The sequence below is a fragment of the Lissotriton helveticus genome, chromosome 5_1 (genome assembly GCF_964261635.1).
Source record: "Lissotriton helveticus chromosome 5_1, aLisHel1.1, whole genome shotgun sequence".
Taxonomy (NCBI): Eukaryota; Metazoa; Chordata; class Amphibia; order Caudata; family Salamandridae; genus Lissotriton; species Lissotriton helveticus.
The window spans coordinates 560,112,208-560,134,249 of NC_136065.1; the positions used below are offsets into that span (position 1 = coordinate 560,112,208).

General features: G+C 46.5%; 1 protein-coding gene and 1 long non-coding RNA gene across 3 annotated transcripts in view; both read left to right on the forward strand.

Moving 5' to 3' along the window:
• LOC144756460 (uncharacterized) overlaps positions 1–20,181 on the forward strand; it is a 31,795-nt gene extending 11,614 nt beyond the window's left edge. Inside the window, exons 2-3 of the mRNA XM_078646287.1 lie at positions 16,366–17,904; positions 18,846–20,181. Of these exons, the coding sequence (XP_078502413.1) occupies positions 16,366–17,904; positions 18,846–18,909 (1,603 nt within the window). The 3' untranslated portion in view covers positions 18,910–20,181. The remainder of the gene's footprint in view (positions 1–16,365; positions 17,905–18,845) is intronic.
• LOC144753267 (uncharacterized) overlaps positions 1–22,042 on the forward strand; it is a 297,387-nt gene that overhangs the window by 197,689 nt on the left and 77,656 nt on the right. The window lies entirely within an intron of this gene.

Genomic DNA, 22,042 nt, shown 5'->3' on the forward strand with positions numbered 1-22,042 from the left:
GAGAGTCCTCATCCCATCCCACGTGATTTTTATATAAAGCAGGAGCTAGAGCTACTGCCCACTTTCTAGCAAGTGTATATTTTTTATGAATTGGGATATGATTTGAGAAGGCAGGCATAATTATTTCTTCGCCATGAGGGCACTCCCTGACAAACTCTGGTGGCCAGTCTTTTTCAGCTAGAAGGATGTCATAGCCCTTGGAGAGATTATCCTAAAATAGTCCCCTTATTTTTCTAGTCTTATCCCCCTCTATACGTAATGTTATTTCGTATATTTTGTGAGGTTTGCTAACTCTGGTGTCTGCAGTTTCCACTTGAAGATATTCATTCGTGTCCACTGTCTCCAGATGATTCATAAGGACTTTGCGAGCTATGCTCACTTCTGCTGCGCTGTCTAGCATTGTCTGAGCCCATTCTCCGTTTTTCAGTTGTGCCTTCAGTATTCTCGGCATTGTTAACTACCTTGATACTGGCTACCTTCTTTTTTGGAAATTGTAATTTCTTTTTTAGCTGAGCAGGTTCCTTGTCTTTGGACTTGGCGTGCTCTTCTCTTTGTTCTGATCGTCCTCTTCTTTCCGATTTCTGCGAGGAAGTCTGAAAAGATTGAGAGGGACGTGTATCAATGTCTTGATATCTATCAGGCTTCTTTATATTATCCCTATTTCTAAGGTTATATCTTTTCCCAGAGGGGTCACTCTGGGGTGACCTGTGTCTTTGGTTTGGAGATTTTTCTCTTCGCCTAGGAGACCTTCCTCTGGACTGGAATTTCTTTTCTTTAGGATTGGATTGTTTGTTTCCATCCCAGCTCTTTTTCTGTGATGTTGAATTATTATTAAAAAATATTTTTTCAGGACTTTCAATCAGTTGTGGTTTTACTGGTATTCCACCTAAACTATCTCTGCCTAGTTCCTCATAGGATTGTTCTATGATTCTGGCAATTTCAGCTGGTTGGTCTGCTATATCTGTCTCCTTTAACCTCTGGCGGATCGCCACGTTTGCTGCTTCTCCCTTTATGTTGGCTAATAATATAGCCGAGACCTGCTTGAAGTCTTTTAGTAATTTCATACCAAGAGTTAAAGCTGGTTCTGGACCATATTCGTCTTGAATTTGTTTTAGCACATCTGGTATTACCGAAATGGATGGAACACCGTGCGTTTTTGTGTAGATGGAAGCAAAGACTGTACCCCAAGTGTCACAGTCCTCAATGTGTGGTGCGATTCCCATTGGAAGACAGATAGTCAGAATCCTGTGTTTTTCTAACGGGGTGGTGTCAGGAAACACCGCCTCTATTTGGGTAATTTTTTGTGCCAACCAGAATGGTATTTGTTCCCGTTTAGCCGGTACTTTACCTAGGCAGGATTGTATGTTCTGTGGTGTAATTTTATTTGTGTTCCCCTGGTGAGGGGTCAGCTGTGGAATTTTAATTGCTGGCTAAATTGTTGAAGTCCGCATCACATACTGGACTAATTGTCTATGTATTTTTACTAATTGTTTTAGCTGTGTTAACAGCTCTGCTGCAGACATCCCATTGATGTCTGGATGTGGTGTGTATCCGGCTAGGACCGGCCACGTTGCTCCTGGTCTACCTAAAGGACCGAGCCTGGTGATGTGATTATTGTGTTTTAGGGCGCCATTAAATAAGAGCAAATGCTCTTGAAATTTAAGTGGTACTTCCACCTCCTCGAAAGGAGTGTACATTTCAGGAGGTTCCTCTATTTTGTAATAGTGGAAGTACTTTGTTACAGCATTTGCTGCTGGAAAATGTATCCATGAATAGTATACCTCTGTCTGCCGATATTCGTGTGCCTCAATTACGAATATGACTGTGCCACCTCTAGGTGTCAGTCCATTTTCTATAAGTTTTAAAGTTATAGATTTCCTTTTGATGACCGGGATGAGTATTATCTCCGGGTCTGTGTCTTGTATAGCAGTATCAGCTGCTGCTATTTCAGCTGCTAATCTAACTGCCTCTCTTTCATCATCACTGTCTGCCATTTTACTGACAGGATGGTTATTTCTTTTGTTTGCAGATCAGGCTTCTTATGGAAACAAAGATTAGATGTACAATAATTTGGAACGGTGTATCCTTCAACGTTGACTAAACCAAGTACCATACATAGGAGTTTCCTCCTGCGAGGTTTGGCGGATATTACCTTTTACCCACTCCAGACGTCTTTGGAGTATTATGGGGAAAAGGGGTCTGAGTGAGAAAGCACGACTGAGTTACTCTAAATGTCTTACGTTAGTTTTATCGCCCTTCCAAACGCGTTGGGCGCCATGTAGTGTAGTTCCTATTATCCCAATAGGCTCTGCGCATTGGAATAATACCTTCAATAGTATAGGCCTAGACCAGACGTTAACTAGGTCTACTACTGTCGATATTAGACTTAAAGTTTTGGGTTTGCCAGCTAGCTCAGAGTTCACTAGAAACTTTCTCGAATGTTCAGGAAGGAATTAACTTCCCTGATTAGACAATAAGGGATTTAGTTTCTGACAACCATAGAACATGACAACTTTGCTCTCCCCTAATCAAGAGTGTATCTCGAGAGTCGTGTGAACAAAAGGCAATTTATTTTACTCAGTCAGTACGTGCATTCTTAGTCTCATCAGATTGTAGAGAAAAGGAAGAGACGGGCGTGTTCAATAAAAGATGTTATTTATTGATCAGTCTCTTTTCTCATACAAGAGAAATGGATCGATATTATTGCAATACTTATAGTTAAGTAAAGTGCATACATTAAAAGCAGAAGTATAAAATAATACTGTAAAAACATTGATATGGTTTCTAAGCCATATGAAGGTTTAAAATGAATAAAATATATTACATACACATATACATTTGACTAAACGTACTCAACTGGTGTTTCTAGATACGCCTACCCCGTGTACCTGACCTAAGCCTAATACGTGGGCGGGAATAGAAAGTTACAGTTTAAGTTAAGTTTGTTTTTGCCAAGTGACTGCCTTAAGAATTCTCTGCGAGGGGTTATTCAGTTCTGTACCTGGAAGTTAGGATGAATGAGTGATGGTATCTCTCGTCTCTGGTCTCGATATTCCAGGCTGCCTGCGAGGGCTACCCGGAAACGCCGGAGCTGGATTTCTCGGCAGGAGAAATAGGCAGCTGCTCGTTCTCAGCGCGTCAAGAAGGCGGGGCTGCGCCAGCGGGGTCTGCTCTGCTCTGGGCTTCGGCAAGTCTGGCTGCTCCGTCCTCGTCACCACCGCGTGTGTTTGCATAGGGCAATATCGGTAATATTTATACCTTTAAGGTGCCGAGATTGACGTAAGGATGGACATAGATACGTCAATAAGGATGTCATACGACCAGGTCGTTAGCACATTCTTTTGCTGAAGTTCTCGGTGAAATCAAAACAATGGCCGCAGGGTTTTTCCCAGGTTGTCATAGGTTTGATTTGTTATGAGAACTCCGTATGCCTTATCAGGGGCTGGAGGAATATCGCTTGTCTAATTAGATGGCAAGCGTTATGACCTAATCAGATAACACGTTCCTGTGCCGTAGTGTGGCTTTATCAGATAACGGTTCCTGCATCATGGGGGTTTTCTGCCTCATGAGCTGACTGCTAGTTAACTTGTTAGTTTGCTAACCAGAATAGGGTCAGGAATAGGGGGATCGATACAGAACCTATAGGAATACATCACAGTAGAGAGTAGTAGAGAGTGAGTAGTAGAGAGCAGTAGAGAGTGAGTAGCAGAGAGAGAGAATAGTAGAGAGTAGTAGAGAGTGAGGAGTAGAGTGAGTAGTAGAGAGTAGTAGAGCGAGAGTAGTAGAGAGTAAGTAGTAGAGAGTAGTAGAGCGTGAGTAGTAGAGTGAGTAGTAGAGAGCAGTAGAGAGTGAGTATTAGAGAGTAGTAATGAGTGAGTAGTAGAGAGTAGTAGAGAGTGAGTAGTAGAGAGTGAGTAGTAGAGAGCAGTAGAGAGTGAGTAGTAGAGAGTAGTAGAGAGAGAGTAGTAGAGAGTGAGTAGTAGAGAGTAGTAGAGAGTGAGAAGTAGAGAGTGAGAAGTAGAGAGTGAGTAGTAGAGAGTGAGTAGTAAAGAGTGAGTAGTAGAGAGAGAGTTGTAGAGAGTGAGTAGTAGAGAGTAGAGAGTAGTAGAGAGTGAGTAGTAGAGAGTAGTAGATAGTGAGTAGTAGGGAGTGAGTAGTAGAGAGAGAGTAGTAGAGAGTAGTAGAGTAGTAGAGAATGAGTAGTAGAGAGTGAGTATTAGAGAGTAGTGGAGTAGTAGAGAGTAAGTAGTAGAGAGTAGTGAAGAATATTCCAAAGTTTGGCACAGCACCACTTGCACAATAAGTCCAATCAAATCATATCACTTAGAGTCCTTATTGAAGCGCTGAATCTTGGTGTATATTCAAATGCTTTTATTTTCCTTAAGTTTAAGTACCACAGCCAGCCGACGCGTTTCGTTCTGTACAACAGAACTTCTTCAGGGCGTTCTTATTTCCTTCAAGTTATGTCGGTATCCTGTTGTCATATAACTAGATATTTCTTCCAAATGTTAGGCGAGACGTAAGTACATTCTTATTCAAAGTGACTAGGTATCAATTTTACCCACACAATTCGGGCAGACTTGAGTAATTTATAGCATCCTCAAAGTCAGTCTTTCAAAAATTCCAAAGTATAGGACATGATAATCCAAATCCAAATGTTTCTCAAGAAAAATCATTTTCAATCGTTCGGAATATCGGCGTTTGGGCAGATATGACCCAGGGACCCCTAGTATGCAAGGGAAATTAGTCCCCCCTCTGCAAACGCGCCAGTGGCATGCGTTGCAGAGAGGTATAAAAAGGGGCATAGCCTTATTACACCTCTGTGCAATGCAGCCTCCTGGCGCATACTGGAGGTTCCAGGTGGGCTAGTTGGCCTCCAGGGACCCCCAGTATGCAAGGGGAATAAGTTCCCCCTCTTCAAACATGCACGGGGGCTGCGTTGCAGAGAGGTGTAAATAAGGGTGTGGCCTCATTACACCTCTCTGCAATGCAGCCCCCTGGCGCATACTGGAGGCTCCTGGTGGGCTAGTTGGCCCCCAGGGACCCCCAGTATGCAAGGGGAATTAGTTCCCCCCTGCAAACGCGCCAGGGGGCTGCATTGCAGAGAGGTCTAACAAGGGGCATAGCCTCATTACACCTCTGCAATGCAGCCCCCTCGCGCATACTGGAGGTTCCAGGTGGGCTAGTTGGCCCCCAGGGGCCCCCAGTATGTAAGGGGAATTAGTTCCCCCTCTTCAAACATGCACGGGGGCTGCGTTGCAGAGAGGTGTGAAAAGGGGCGTGGCTTCATTACACCTCTCTGCAATGCAAGCCCCTGGCGCATACTGGAGATTCCTGGTGGGCTTTCAGGTCTGATATAGTTAGGAATTAGCATTAAAAAACCTTTGAAATTCACTGAAAAAATATAGGTTTCAGGCCTTATATAGTTAGGAATTAGCATTTAAAAACCTTGCAAATTCACTGAAAAAAACATAGGTTTCAGGCCTTATATAGTTAGGAATTAGCATTTAAAAAACCTTTGAAATTCGCTGAAAAAACCATAGGTTTCAGGCCTTATATAGTTAGGAATTAGCATTTAAAAAACCATTAAAATTCACTCAAAAACTATCAGTGATGTCATCAGTGATGTCATTTGAGATGTCATCAGTGATGTCACTGACCAGGTCATGAATGATGTAATATGTGACATCATCAGCAGTGGATTGCGGGTGCGCGAAATATAGTTAGTACAACTAACTATATAGGAGCAATGGTTTTGTATGAGTGAAATGTCCAGCTAACTATAACACCCCTAAAACGTATAGTTTTTGAGTGAATTTTAATGGTTTTTTAAATGCTAATTCCTAATAGTTTTTTTAGTGTTTATGTATATGTGTGTGTGTGTGTGTATATATATATATATATTCAGCAAGACGTAATACTATTTGTTTTCTTTATTTTTGCTGAATACAATAAAGACCAGACTCTCAAGGCAAAGTTATGGACTCCAAAAGCTGTATGACAGTGATGCACCCTCACAATCAATTTGCCGCAAATAGAGAACAAACCGAATTCGAAAGGTGTATGGCCATAGGACCAGGTTTAAAAGTCATGAGGTCAAATACTTATGTTTTTTCATTCCTGTTTGAAATGCTCCCATGTGGGCACATGAGAAGCATTATTATTCCTCACTGGGGAGGAACACTGAAAATAAGAAATAGATTGTACTGTGTGTGGTCATAGCTAAGAGAACTAGAAGCACAATGATCAAGGAAGTGTAAACATTTGTATAATTGGCTTTACAACCCCAAAAAGCTTCATCGTATGCACGCTACACTGACTCAAAATGTTGGAGGAGTTGCTGGCTTTAGGGAGACATGTTACACATCAGGTGGTGGTGTCCTAAACTGTACCAATTCTGGGAAGAAGTTCTCGGTGCCATTAAGAAAGTCCTGGTTTCATATTCCCTCCATTCCAGAGCTAGTAGAATTGGCTTTAAGATCACATATTGGGAGATACCTTGAGGAAGGATTGGATGTTATGGTGGCAATGACTTTCAGCTGCTATAGCAACCACTGCGATGTTGCTGTAGCAACCATCTGAAAAAAGCACGACCCACCTACATTTTTGTCATTTCAAATGATTTTTATTGGGTTTTAAGAAGTATATAAACATTACATAAAGTAACATCAAGGGGCATAAACCTAACATAGCTGCGACATGTTATAAGTAAGGAAAACCATTGTAATGCATTCATTGTCTGTGTAGCCGTTTTCTCGTCACACAGGCAGGATTTTAGGATTTTTTTATTGTACAGTTATACATACGATCCATTTGAAAAGTTAAGACTATCCAATCAGAATCCATACCAGCATTGAGATTAGCGTCAAATGATGTTTCCTGATTTAGTTCATGCAAGCAATGCACTTTCTTGCATAAGAAGAAACCCCAATCAATAAATAGCTAGATTATCTTGAATGCTTGTACACTTATTCTCCAAGTCCATGTACTCACCACTGCATTTTTGGTTCTCTGCTCCCAAGTTAGTAAACTCTCATCCCTCACTAGTGTTCAGTTCATCATAGGGCACATCGCATTTAATCACAAAAGCTCCATATGACAACACTGATCCAGTATTGAGGACTTTACCCATCAAATCACCTACGCATACCGTGCAACCGCCCCACCTTCCTACTTTAGCTATAATATTTTTAGACATTCTAACTAAGAAACAACTCACATACGCAGAGACGAGAGCAGATTCAAAAACATTTGGAAACCAGCCACTGATATGGGTTATGTTGTGGGGAAGCAGGGTCACCCTCAGAACCTGGGAAGGATGATAATGAAAGTAGTTGACATATGTACGGGCGTGTCTGCGAATATTTCAGGGAAGTGAGGGGAGGTGGGTTTGTCAGCCATTACTGAAGAACTTTACATCTACTTCAATGAAGGCTGTTGTTTCAGCGTGGACGTGCTCAGTCTTCGATACCCTAGCAGAAAATACCAATAATAAACAGCTTAAAAAGCTCCAAAGCTTCTGTAGCAATGGTCAAGAGACACTGAATTAGCACAGGTGATTGGTTGCTAGATGCTCATGTTAAGTGCCCAATATAGCTGTTCCTGTCAAAAGCTGAACCTCACTTTGACCAGCCTCTGGTGATGCATACGCTTAAATATACATAGAGGTGCACTTTGTTCTTCTTGAGTTCTGTTTTTGAAGAATCAAATGTGTGGGTTTCAAGATTGCATATATAAGTTTGTGATGACAATGAATGATGTGCGCCCTCTCCCATGTTTTGATTGGATCCATTTTGTAGTTATTGGACTGACTAGCCTCTGGGGATGCACCCACGCTTGGAGAGTGGTACTGAAACCAGGGAAGACTTCGAACAGTGGGGCATATTACCAACAACTAGCGATAATTATCGCTATGTTGGCTTAGCGGCAAAAAAAATATCGCCGAGCTCCGCCGATTTTTATCACAGATAAACCTTGCTATTATCAAGGTTTATCGCAAAAGCGATAAAAATCGGCCGAAATGCATGAATATCGCTGAAAGTCAGCGATATTCATGCATTACCGAGCAAATGCTCTTAGCCATGTTATCCACCTACCATTGGATAACATGGCTAAGAACTGCTCTGGCCAGGCGTTAGCTTTTGGAGATATTCGCGCTTAGCGCGAATATTTCCAAAAGTAGATAATAGGAGATAGCGATGTTAGCGACTGTTTACAGTCGCTAACATCTTGGCACGCCCACTTTGCATGTCATTAGCGATAATTATCGCTGACATGCAAAGTGGGCACCTAAATGCCCGCTATCTCCTACTAGCTGTCGCTAACTGGTGTTAGCGACAGCTAGGTAATAGGGCGATAGAATTATCGCCGCTTTAGCTGGAAAAATTCCCGCTAAAGCGGCGATAAGGCCCTTGGTAATATGCCCCAGTATTTCCAAGCACTTCCAAACTCTTGTGTTACTATCTGTTAAAGAAGGACATAAACACCTTGAGACATGTATCCTAAGATGAAAAGAATTGGTTGCACCAGCAGTGGCGAATACCACAAAGGCTTTCAATTAAAGGGAGTGTTATCATGCATTGCATTCACCACAAAGAACTTGGGAGAAATGTGTGCTGTTGTGCCAGGCAATGGTACTCCCTCATCCTCTTTTATGGTCTAGTTGTGGTTACTCAATCAAAATCTTCCAATAGGGGACACACAATTGACGCATTTTTGGGGCCTGCCACTTTGTGGTGATAACTCAGACAAAAATAGTGTCATCACAACACTCCAGCTAGCGTGTCAGAATTGCCACAATAGTTTGCAGTTAGAGATCATTTGAAGTATGGCAGAATAGTGCATCTGCTATAAAACAGTGGGTGCACCAATTTGACAAACGTTCAGTTCTCTCCAACATGTTTATGGATGGAAGAACTGCTGAGTTTCTGACACGAAACCTCAGCTGGCTCTGACATGGGCCCTTGATCGAGCAGTCGATCCACCAAAGGACCACCAGACCATAGAGGTAGTCACCGGGAGACAACCATAACTTGTTTTCCCTAAGTGTAACCGCCATGTGGGATATTTGAATCCATGGTACAGAAATCACACATTAGCGACCATGTCCCGGGAGAAGACTACACACATATCAGGGCCATTGTTATTTTGTTCTGCAAGAACAAACTGACACTTTTGGCAGATTGATCTGTCAGGGAAGAAATACTTTGCCGAGGGAGCACATGAAACATGAAGCTTGCTTGTCAAAAAATCAGTGCCTTCAATGGAGCCACCACAGTGGAGGCCTCATTGAAGGCGCTGAGCTCCCTTGTAAAGCCTTTGAGGCTCTTCAAATCTGGTGGGCGGTGTTATGGCAGGAGATTGAAGACCATAGCCTCTGCTGACCCGGTGGGTCATCTGCCATGCTTTGAATGTGGTCCTATGTCACAAAATGCAGGGAAACATCCCCAGCATGTTCATATCATAAGATATGTTGACCATGTGCCCCACTTTGAGGGCATATTGACAGTGCTTACATTGTTGGAAGACATTCCATCATGCAAAACGTGCATTGGAAGACACAAAGGTACCCCACCTTCCAAAGAGTCTATTCCCAAAGTGTTGTGAGGCAGTGAGGGATAGATTTCAGCAATGTTTGTGTACATTCGGTTGATGATCTACTCTTAACACAGACATTCTGCCAGTAGAACTCTAAATCAGCTTGCAACACAAGCCCTAAGATCTGTAAGCGTGGCGAGCAGTTTTTGGTATGACTGAAAATTGATTGAGTGGCTTAAGACAATGGTGTCTTCCTACCTGACACATTAGGCTAGCATTTTGTGGCAAGGTACATGCAAGTATATGTCTTTGAACAATTTCTCCTTTCTCAGTAATGCTAAGTAAAATATTTGTTAACCACCATTTTGAATAGTCTAGACAATTTATCAGATGGAAAGGTTTGACTGCTATTCACTTCTTCAATCTTCATCACATAGGGCTTGCAATTGTGGTGTGATAAACTAGACCAAGAAACTCCATTACCCTATCTTGTGGCATTACTGCCGGGTGATTTTACCTTCTCCTGTTGAGTTAATGATGTCGGAATGAGGAATAAAATATGGGTGTGGTTTTGCCGCACCTGATATCCATAATTTTTTCAATTAACGACCTATTTTCCTATGAAAATTCCTCAAAGTTATGCACATAAAAATGTGTGCTGAAAAAGCACGAGGTGCAGTAATTTTGCAGTACTCCGAATCATATATCCAGCACAAACATTATAATGAGGCCTTTAAAGTGATTGACCAGTGTAAAATGTTGTTTTGGCACTGGTCATTAAGTGCAAATGTTTATGTTCTCTGGAAATGTCGATAAGTGCAATCGCTCTAATGTACAATACATCAACATTAAAGTGGGATATTACTGTTTAAGAAGGTTTGGCACTTTTGCAACCACCACATACTATGCCCATGGCCAAGACTGGTGGTGAACAATGCAATAAATAGAGAAACCTGAGAATAGTGCTCATATTAGTGCTTGTAGAAGATTGGATGCATGCCAATTGTACAATCCATGGCAGCTTATCCCTCAAGCACAACCGTTTACGTGAGTTTCTGTGGCATTATGGAATCCGCCCCCGACTCTGCTCAAGCAGTCAGCTAAGTCAAAGCACAACCCTGCCTGGCTTACCTTCAAGTCCAACTTCCACCTTTAAAGCCAAACTCTTCCTTTCCATCACTCCCAATGTTCTTAGTCTGTCTTCTTATCACTCTCTCTTTACGCAACCTGTATGTCTCACCCTCAGGCACTCCACGTTCCACCACCACTGCTAAGCCAGAAAGGATGTTCATGGGAGAATTGAAGCACTGCTGTTATTGGAATCCGCCATGTCTAACAGACTCTGACATTCCTGAGTTTCATAAAATGCGCACAGTTTAAATCAGTGACTTAAAATTCTGCACTAGCAAGTGTTATATATAAAAAAAGGTTTTACTATTGTTGAGTCGATTTCATGTCTCAGCGTGCGCAGTATTGTGGGCTGAAAATCGACACCTGTCTGATAATCATCATAACATCAACTCTGAAAGCCCTCTGTCTATATTTTAATTTAACCAATCAGTGTCCAACGGTTGCAGAGGAGGACATCTACGTGCCAGATATTCAGGCTAACCACTTACTACGTGAATAAGTTCCATTTTGATTCATTGCATTTATAACTATCTTCTGGGGATGTACTGGAAATCTAGTAAGGATCCGGCCTTGATTTAACCAGTCACAGCGCCCAATAGAAACTCTAGAAACCGTGCATAAACGAGGGATAGCCCTAAAGCAAAAGTGGAAACGTTCTGGAATGTACGAGGTGTAATATACTTCCGGTCTCAGAATGTAAGGCTCAGTGGGTCATTCCATGCTCTTTAAACGGTCCCTTTCAGATCCAAGGCCTTGTATGGCCTATCTCCTGACCAGTCGCAAATGAGACTTGCTCTGTCTCGTATTATGTTCTTGGTCTCCCAGTTCACAAAAAAGAAATATATTTTCATTCAGGTTGCCACCGCTAGACTGCTATGTACAGTTGTACTTTAATTGTACTTTCAATTAAACCAATGGCACAATCAGATAACATAAGTTACTGAGACGATCGCGTGCCTTTGCCAGTGCAGTCTCGTGCACGACCTGCATACTGAAGCCAGCAACAATTTAAGGATCTGGCAACCGTCGTGCAACAGCTGGGGGCAAACAAGAAGCAGTGCAAGATGTCAAGACAATAGTACTTTAACATGAATGAATGAAAGAGATCCACACACGTCTCAAACACCCTTCCCTCATACAGCATCTCCAGACCCCAGGGGGGCCTCACAAACAAGAGTGGGCTCTGCTACTTTCAGGGCCGACCAGGGTTGCATGTCTGATATTTCTTCACTCGAGTCGAGCACAAGGGTAATACCCAGTTTAACGTCATGCATGACTTCATTTTCTTCAGGTAGCGTGGAGAACATTTCGATGCGCTGGCAGGACGAGTTAAAGCGGCGTTAAGCGCGCTCTCGGAGTCTGAACGAGCATCCTACCTCTGCGACGGGCCCGGCACAGCTCGTGACTCATTTCCTATATGCACGGTTGTCCCTTTAGGTTTGATCTGCACGAACCGGAAGTTCAGTATGTGGAACGCATCCAGAGAGTGGACACATGCTTGTGTCAGTGCACACACACTCTGATAATTACGTATCTGTGTAAAACCCGAAGGGAAGTCTGTTCGGTGCCAAAGCACAGCGATGGAAGTGACCTCCGGAGCATGCTCTCATTAGCACGCGCTCAAGCAAATATATGAAACCTGTGCAAGTCTCAAGTGAAATGTATGAATCACTGTGGCCAAAACGCGTCTGGTGTTAGGAGTGAGTCCGGTCCAGGCTAGCAAATCTCTTTTTCTCTTTATGCAACACATGAACATGTAAATACATTCCAACGTTAGACTCTGTCCATTGCTTACTTGTTCTAGAGGAGAAAATGGCAAATTCAATAGATCTGGAGTTTCTATATGCCACAGGTCAGTTTGTATGTGTATGGATGAATGAGTAGGTGAATGCAAGACCAAGTCAATTGAAAAATGGGCGAATAAGTCAGTGCTTGGGCCGATGAATAGTTGGGTGACTGGGTGCAAGGATGAATGAGTTACTGGATTCATGTATGGATGGCTAAATGTGGGGGCGAATGAATGCATGGCTACAGTAAAACACTGACAAAATGTACCACGTGGACATGTGCAGTGTAAACACCCCTATCGCACAGAACAGGATTCAACGAAACAGGCAGTGGGAGTGCGCGCTTCCCACTCCTACAGAGCACCACAACTTAAGGAGGGAATTAAACTTTTTGTCTCTAGCCACCCACCTACATGGATGTTGTAGTGTGCAGTCCCTAAGATGGCCATCACTCCACAAAGCATGCTTTGGCCTCATAAGCAAGCAAACCTAATAAATGTAGCCAAACCCCCATCCAAGGGAATCTGCCCAAGGTGGGGATGCAAGTGCTAAGCAATGTCGTAGAGGACTCGGTGGTGCAACAATAGAACCCGCAGCCCACACAGTGCTGGGGCCCACTCCGGCAATGTGCAGTGGTGGCGGGCCCCTGGATTGAGAGCTCATGACTGGATCTGGAGCGTGGGGGAGCCCCCTCTATGTACCATACAGGGGGGTCCCCTCAAGTTTCATTACACCACTGAGAAGACTCTTGAAGATGGTACTTCCAATCTAGTGTGCTGTATATTGCACTAACTCCTTCATCCTCTCACTCTTCTTATCGAATACTCCACTTAATCCTGAACTCAATCCTCTCGTAAAAGGCTAGTCAGACCAGCATACTTGCAGAACTGACAGATGGCACACAACAACTCTATAGCAAACTGAACATGCTGTTTCTCAAGGTAGACACCAACCATATGAAACCCCACATCTAGGCAAAAGATAAGATGAAACCAATAAGATAATTATTACTCTGCACGGTGCAGTGAGTCCCCCACTTTATCTGTTAAAGCAAGAGTATGATTAATAGCCTCCCAGAACCAAGAGCAGCAGGCAACATCGAAGCAGTAGTTGAGCAATTCCTTCAAAGGGGGGACCCAGGGAGAGCCAGGCGCGAGCCGGTCTCTCCCTGGGCAGGTTCGCGCGAGGAACATCAACAGGTGGGGGGCTGATTAGCAGAGGGTTGAAAAGGGGAAGTCAGGCGGGGATTAGCAACTGCGTGGCGGGAGGCGTGTAGGGAGGTTGTTTTGCGGCGTGTATTTGTCGTACCTGGGTTTTCTCTGACCACATGGAGGACGTGGAGGAGGTCAGGAGGGCCGTGCGGTTCCTCTGCGATGCCGGGCGCGAGGACCTGCTGCGGCCGGGTGTCCCAGCGGAGGCGTGGGTCGGACTGGCCCGCCCACCTCGCAAGGCTTCCGAGGGCGTTTCCAGGGCCGTGGACGCTTGTTTAACCCCGGGCCCGGAGGAGGAGGAAGACGGCGAGGCGGCCACGCCTGCGGACGGGCACATGCTCGTTTTGCCGGTCGCTGCAGTGGAGCCCCCGCCGGGTGACCCGGGCGCCCCCCAGCAGGTATGTGCATTCCAGTTACTTGGTGCTGGTTCCCGCGGGGCGCCCGGGGGGAGGCGGGGGCGTTCTGCGGGCCGTCAAGCTCCGCGTTCAGGCGGCTTGGTCTCGGGGAAGACGGGGAGGCTGCAGGCGGGCCCTAAACCAAAGCGGGGGCGGAGCCTGGACTCCCTTGGGCACGCGCCGACCCCTCCCCCTGCCGGTATGCCTGTAGTCCCTGCCGTTACGGTGCCCAATTCTCCGGGGGGGGTTTCCCCACTCCTGTGGCTTAATGGCCAGTGTTTTATGCTCTCTCCTGCCATGCTGGGGCCTGGCCCTGCCCCCCCCCGCGCTGTTGGCTCCCCGCACACGGGTGACGCCGGTGCTGGGCCACTCACTGCTGCATTGCCGGCTCCAACCCCTCCTGTGGTCCCCACTCCTGCCCCTGCTGTGGTTCCAGTGGGCACTGTCTCTAGATTGCTGCCCCCCCCGGCCACTGCGGCTGTGGCAGCCGGTTTGCCTGGCCCTCGGGCTGCCATCCCCACGCCCCCGGCTCCTGGTATGAGGGGTTTGTTCAACGAGGGGGCGCCCCAGTACCCGGGGCAAGCCTTGTTCCCGGTCCCCAGGGGGCGGCCAAGTGGCCACTTGGGGGGTCAATCGACTGGGTCGGGAGGTGTCCATGGTCTGGCGTCGGTGGGCCGTCCCTTGGGGGAAAATTGCGGTTCAGCTTTCAGGGACCATGTTGTCGCGCACCCTTCATCGTCTGGCTTGAGCGGCAGCAGTTTTCAATCTGCGCCTTCGGCTGGGCGGCTGTTGGCAGTTTCTACGGGCCCGGGAACTGTCCCCACGGCTGTTTCCAGTGGTGGGCTTTCAGGGGGGCTATCTGGAGCGGATACCTCTTCTACAGTTTTCTGTCCACAAAGCTTTCAGACCATTGATTGGCAGTTTTATGATGGGGGTATTGGTGATGGGGCTATGCCCAGTGGAAGTAATCAAGTTGAATTTTCTGATGCAGCTTTCGGTGGGAGTTTTCATGATGATGAGTTGGAAGAGGGGGAATTGAGGGACAAAGATGTTGGGCTTTTGGCAGCACGGGCCCAGGGGGGTGGGTTGGGGCAACCCACTGTTTCTCGTGTTTTGCAGGAGTCTAGAGCGGACCCTGCAGGTGTACGAGGGGCAGTGTGGTCTGGACCTTCTCAGCGGGATCGTGGGGCCGTCGCCCAGCAGTCGGAGCAGTTACCAAGAGGTAAGGATGGGTGGTGGTCAGTGTGGCAACCTAGGGAGAGTCTCCCGGTTAAGTGTACAAGATCTGTTGGTATGGGTGATGGGGTTGTGGTTGAGCGAGTCGCTCTGGCACCGAGGCTTGAGCGGCCCGTAATTTCAAATGTGCAACCTAGGGAGAGTCTCCCGGTTAAGAGTACAAGATCCTGTGGTACGGGTGATGGGGTTGTGGTTGAGCGAGTCGCTCTGGCACCGAGGCTTGAGCGGCCCGTAATTTCAAATGTTTCTACTGTGCAAGTTGCAAAAGAAGTTTCTATATCGGGGGATGGCGGGGTGGATGCCACTCGGGTAACGGAGGATAGTATCCTACCGAAAAAGTTGCCTTATTCTGGGGTGGGGATGCCCTTGGGGTCCCATTTATCTGAAAAAACAAAGAATCTGATCTGGTCTGGGGCTTTTGTAGATGTTTTTCGTCTTCTCCACAGGGATGTCCAGGCAAAAGAAGGGTCGAAAGAGGAGGAATTAGAATTGGCTCGGAGGCCTCGCGTTCCGAAGTCCATAGAGAATTGGACTTCGGCCTTTCTCATTTATGCCAGCGTTTATTGTCAACGTCATCCTGAGAAAGCGATAGACATGTTTAAATATGCAGATGTCATCCGCAAGGCTCACAGTTATTTTGGAGGCTTTGCTTGGTTGTCCTACGATGACGAATTTAGGGCGCGCATGGCCGCTTTTCCTGAGCGTTCGTGGGGTGCGGTTGACTCTGAGTTATGGTTGCAATGGATGGCATCGGCAAACCCTCCTGCTACGACCCACACAGCTAGCGGGCAACCTGTGTTTTATCGGCCCTTTTCAGCTCGCCCCGCTCAGTCTGGGGCGGGGGTTTGGGGCAGAGGTCAATCAGCCGCTTCTGGCACTTGCTGGCATTTTAACAGAGGTTCCTGTAACAGACCCGCTTGCAGGTATAAACATGAGTGTTCACAGTGTGGAGGGAAGCACGCCCTCACCCAGTGTTTTCCCGGCCAGAGATGGGGTGATCAGGGACGGGGTTCTGGGGGCAGGGGGCAGCACCATCAGTCTGTTTACAAGGGCCCCTACTCCTATTAGGCAGGAGGTTCTCGACCTCTGGCTGGTGGATTATCCGGATTTTGAGGCAGCTAAGATTTTGTCTTGGGGCTTCAAAATTGGGTTTCGGATTGGGTATCAGGGACCCAGGGTGGGCAGGTGGTCGGATAATTTGAAGTCTGCGAAGGAGAGTCCACATGTGGTGCGGAAGAAACTGGATGCAGAGCTTGCGGCTGGTAGGATTGCTGGTCCTTTTGTGCATTGTCCCCTGCCTGACTTGATTGTATCACCCCTGGGCGTGGTGCCCAAGAAGGCGGAAGGGGAGTTTCGTCTTATTCATCACCTGTCCTGGCCCGAGGGTTCCTCAATCAATGACTTTATTGATCCAGCTGACTCAACTGTCACTTATGCTTCGGTGGACGATGCCTTACGGCTCGTGCGCACGGCTGGTGTTGGGGCTTTGCTGGCGAAGAGCGACATTCAGTCGGCTTTCCGGCTATTGCCCATTCATCCTTGGGATTTCAGTCTGTTAGGAATGCATTTTGATGGTAGTTTCTACGTGGATCGGGTGTTGCCCATGGGCTGTTCAGTGTCATGCTCCCTGTTTGAAACCTTCAGTACCTTCCTGCAGTGGCGATTCACTTTTGTCAGTGGCCACGCGTTGGTCTGTCATTACCTTGATGATTTTCTTTTCATTGGGGAGGGTTGCTCTGGGCAGTGTCAGTCGGCTTTGAACATCTTTCAGGCTCTAGCGGAGGAATTGGGTGTCCCCTTGGCGCCGGACAAGACAGAGGGTCCCTGTACGTCCCTGACTTTTTTGGGGATCGAAATTGATACTCTGTCTATGGTGGCGAGACTGCCTGTGGCTAAAGTGAAGGAAATGTCTGCTTTCATACATCTGGTGTTGGGGGAGCGGAAAGTGGTTTTGAAAACTGTTCAGAAGTTGTTGGGTTATCTCAATTTTGCTTGCCGGGTTGTTCGGGCGGGCAGGACGTTCTGCAGACGTCTGGGTCTGTCCATGTCCGGAGCAAGCCTTCCCCATCATAGGGTGCGCATTACCACCGCTGTGCGTGCCGATTTGACTGTCTGGCTTCGTTTTCTGCAAGACTTTAATGGCGTGTCCTTGTTTTTTGCGGATGAGGACATGGTGTGGCAAGTACAGTTGTTCACTGATGCGTCAGGGGCTCACGGATTCGGAATATTTTGGGAAGGTCGATGGTGCGCGGCCGGCTGGCCGGCGCACTGGAAGGATCAGGGTCGCAGCATTGCGTTTCTGGAGCTCTTCCCGCTGCTGGTTGCTTTGCACCTATGGGGGGATGAGTTTCAGAATCGTTCCGTCTTGTTTCACGTGGACAATTTGGCTGTAGTACACCTTGTCAATCACCAAAAGGCTCGCGATTTGCGGGTTTTGCGGCTCCTGCGCGCATTCATGCTGCGGTGTCTGCAACTGAATATTGTCTTTAAAGCGCGGCATGTTCCTGGTACTTCTAATTGCATCGCTGACTCTTTGTCTCGCTTTCAGTGGTCCGAGTTCCGCAAGTTAGCTCCTGGGGCGGACCTGGCACCAACACCGATCCCACAGTACGTATGGGACCTGGGGGATTGAGGGTTCACCACTTGGTGGAAAATTCTGTGGCTGAATCCACCAGGCGGGGTTATGTGAAAGCCTGGTCTGAGTTTCTGCAGTTTTGCAAGGTTTCGATGGGGCCGTTCAGGGCTGGTTGGTCTGATGAACAATGCATCTTGCAGTTTGTTTTACATCTGGCGGACAAAGGCCTGGCGCCCACTACCATTTCGGGTAAATTGGCTGGGGTTTCTTTTTATGGACAGCTTTGGTGGGGGAGGGATCCGGTTGGGGGGGTGTTGGTTCGTAAATTGTTGAAAGGTTTGGCCAGGCTCCGGGCTGGGGGTCAGCAGCTCCGGCAGCCCGTGACGTTTGAATTGCTCCAGTTGATGTTGCCGGAACTGGAGGTGTGTTGTCATGATGCTTTTGAGTGTGCCAAATTTCGTTTGTGTTTTGTGTGGTTGTTCTTTGGGGCATTTCGGGCATCAGAGTTGCTGGGGTTGCGGGGCAGGGTAGGCATGACCAGCGGTGAGGTGGTGTTGGAAAGTGACAGAGTGCGACTTTGGCTGCGGGCATCCAAAACCGACCAGATGGGGAGGGGTAAGTGGGTGTTCCTTGGTAGGAGTGGGGTCTCTGCATGTTGCCCGGTTGGGGAATGGGAAGGGTTTGTGTCCTCTCCGCATTTTCTACAGGGGTCCATATTTTGTCATGCGGATGGTAGTCCCATAGTGGCATCTCAATTGTTGGCTGTATTACGTAAGGTCTTGTTGCGTTTGGGGAAGGACCCTGTTCAGTTTGGTACCCATTCCTTCAGAATTGGTGCGGCGACGGAGGCCGCCCGCCTGGGGTGGGACTGGTCCCAGATCCGACGCATTGGTCGTTGGCGTTCCAAGTGTTGTGAAAAGTATGTGAGGAAATAGTGCATTTTTGGCTGGTCTAACATTTCTTTCTCTCCTAGGTCCCTGGCTATCAGTCGCCGGATGCAAAAGAAGGGTGTGGATACTGGGGCACTCTTTTATTAAACGAGCAGCTTTAGCCGCTGCCAGCCAGCTTTGTGGGAGATCACTTGGCCTGAACAGTATGACACATGAAGTCTCATGGCATGGAACAGGGGGAATGCGCTGGGGTGGGCTTTTTCCCGCCTTGGCTGCTTTGGTTTCGCAGTGTTTGGGGGGCCCTCCGGATCTCCTGGTGCTACATTTGGGAGAGAATGACTTGGTTTCTCTCTCTGGGCTGACCTTGTTAAAATTAATGAAGCAGGACCTGGAAATCATCCGAACCACATGGGAGAGCACCATGCTCATATGGACTGAGTTTGTGCCCCGTTTGCACTGGCGTGGGGCACGGACCCATTCTGCCCTGGAAAAGGCTAGACGGAAAGTGAACAGGACAATGCGCCTTTTTTGTCAACATTGGGGGATATACAGTTTGAACCATTATCATTTACAAGTATCTGAACATCATTTATTTTGTGAGGACGGTGTGCATCTCTCAGCTTTGGGCCTCTCTTTTTACCTCCTTGAACTCAGGGACTTGATTAGCAAGGTTCTTCAAGTACAGTTGTGGTGTGCTCCTTCCTTTCCTTTAGGTGGGGCAGGAAAACGCTAAAGGTTTTCCTGGGTGGCGGGTTTTTGTTAGTGGGGGTGGGCAGCCTGGAGCGGGTTGGCCATCCTGAAGGGTAGCGTTGGGTAGGCTAGGGTTAGTAGGCAGGAGTTTGTTCGGGGTTTTGGGATTTAGGTTTCGTAGGCTCACTGTAGAGTTGAATTATGTAAATAATAAATAAATAATGAATATGTTTATGATATTGATGATGCACCTGTCCTAAAATAAAAGTGGCCTTTCTTGCTCCTAAAAGAAGGTGTGGACAATGTTTTCTTGCGCGAGGGGGGACCCAGGGAGAGCCAGGCGCGAGCCGGTCTCTCCCTGGGCAGGTTCGCGCGAGGAACATCAACAGGTGGGGGGCTGATTAGCAGAGGGTTGAAAAGGGGAAGTCAGGCGGGGATTAGCAACTGCGTGGCGGGAGGCGTGTAGGGAGGTTGTTTTGCCCCACCCACCCTCCCTCTTTTTTCTTTTTCTTTCTTTATTTCTGGGTTTGTTCTTTTGCGGTGCTCTAGGCACTGTTTTAGTTTAGGTAGGTTTGCCACTGTTAGGATGGGTGCCTTTGTTCTTTTGTAGGCGGGTTTTTGTTAGTGGGGGTGGGCAGCCTGGAGCGGGTTGGCCATCCTGAAGGGTAGCGTTGGGTAGGCTAGGGTTAGTAGGCAGGAGTTTGTTCGGGGTTTTGGGATTTAGGTTTCGTAGGCTCACTGTAGAGTTGAATTATGTAAATAATAAATAAATAATGAATATGTTTATGATATTGATGATGCACCTGTCCTAAAATAAAAGTGGCCTTTCTTGCTCCTAAAAGAAGGTGTGGACAATGTTTTCTTGCGCGAACATCCATGATAACCACAGGTGTCCCCTTTCATATCAATGTGTTATCCATTCCCTCCTGCCCCCACACTGATTTCATGTTACCCACAGAGATCAGTTCTATGGTGATTACTGAATTACTGGGCCAGAGTCTTAGGCAAGAGAACAGATGGATCCCCGACACAAGGAAAGCCTTTTTAGGTTTTAAGAAGGTCTTGAGCAGGAGAGATCGAGACATGCCTTGCGATATCCATCAACGAACAAGACTTGGGGTTAATACAAAGATGCTCTTCTTTACTTCCCAAAGTAGTCCAATGAAACAAAGAAATACATTAAAATAACCATAGCACAACACCACAGATCGCTGAACTCAAGAACTATCTGAAACAATCCAAAAGGAAGGCTTTGAACAAGAATTGGCAAAGCCGATAGCTCTGGGGTTGGCTGCCAATCGTTTTTCTTTGGCAGTGCTTGTAAAACGTATTGTTGGCAGAGCTGCCGGGCCCTCAATAATATAACAAGAAATTATCTTAAACACAGAAATATTTTATTGGTCTAAAATAGCTCACATTGCCATTGCAGCTCCTGGCACTGAACTACATTGTGAGGGATGTGCCTTCACTCACAGTGAAGATAGCTAGTGGTTGAAGTGGGCTGGACTATGCTATATGCTGTAGTAGAAGAGAGAAAAATGTGAATAAAAACACAATAGGCTAATGAATGAAGAGGGCTGCCTGAAAGCCCCATTCGTAAGGATTTGATATGCATAATTTCTTTAAAATCAAAAGGTCCTGGCCAATTCTAGATATAGAAATGTAGCCAAGATTGCGAAGAGAATTACAATTTCAAGGGCCCTATTATGAGTTGCCTGAAATAACGCATGAGAATGGTAAAAGAGTTACCGGCCCCATCGGGAATTATAAGCTCTGTGGAAACATTATGGACTGCTCATATTTCCCCAGAGATTTTGGCTGCAAAAAGCAGTCAAAATCTCAGGACAAACTGCAAGGAGAATGAGGAATTATTGGCAGATGGGAACCTTGAATTACTTATTGCTCTGTAAGTGCTCAATACTCAGAGGATTCTCAGGATTGAACCCATTCTAGGTGGATGTGCTTTACTAACTTAGTTTATGATCTATTAATGTTTGGTGTTCTCATATAGTATCACATTTCCATGCATTTTCTCTTATGTCACCTATGCCCAACTTGACTCCCACACTACGAAAACAGACTATGATCCCACATGAAACAATACTAAAGTACATATCATAGTTCCCTCGCATGGTGAAGGATCTGCACGCCTGCCCTGAGTGCCCCAACTCTAATGAGGTCTGGATCCCTAATGCTGATTTTTGTTGGTATGGGTAAACACAGACCATGCGTGTGCGCCATGACGTAAGCTTGTCTTATGGATTTTTTGTACAGGGAGGGGTCCCCAAAGTGCTACCCTCAGGGTGGTTAAAGGCTACTGCCTTTTCCAGGAGTTAATCTGCACAAGCGCTATGGTGGCAGCATAATGTGTACGACTAGTAGAAGTGAACAGGTCCTTTTATCTGTCACTGGAGTGAGGGCTACAGGCTCACTCATTTAAAGTCTCACTACTTTGCACTTAGTTCACCTATGGCCTACATTGATTTGGTATGGAGTGTTGCGCAGCGCATTTGTGCTACATATGTGCTGGTTCTAAATTTACATCACTAGGAAGGGGCCTTGGCAGTTCTCAGGAAGGAGATGGGACTGA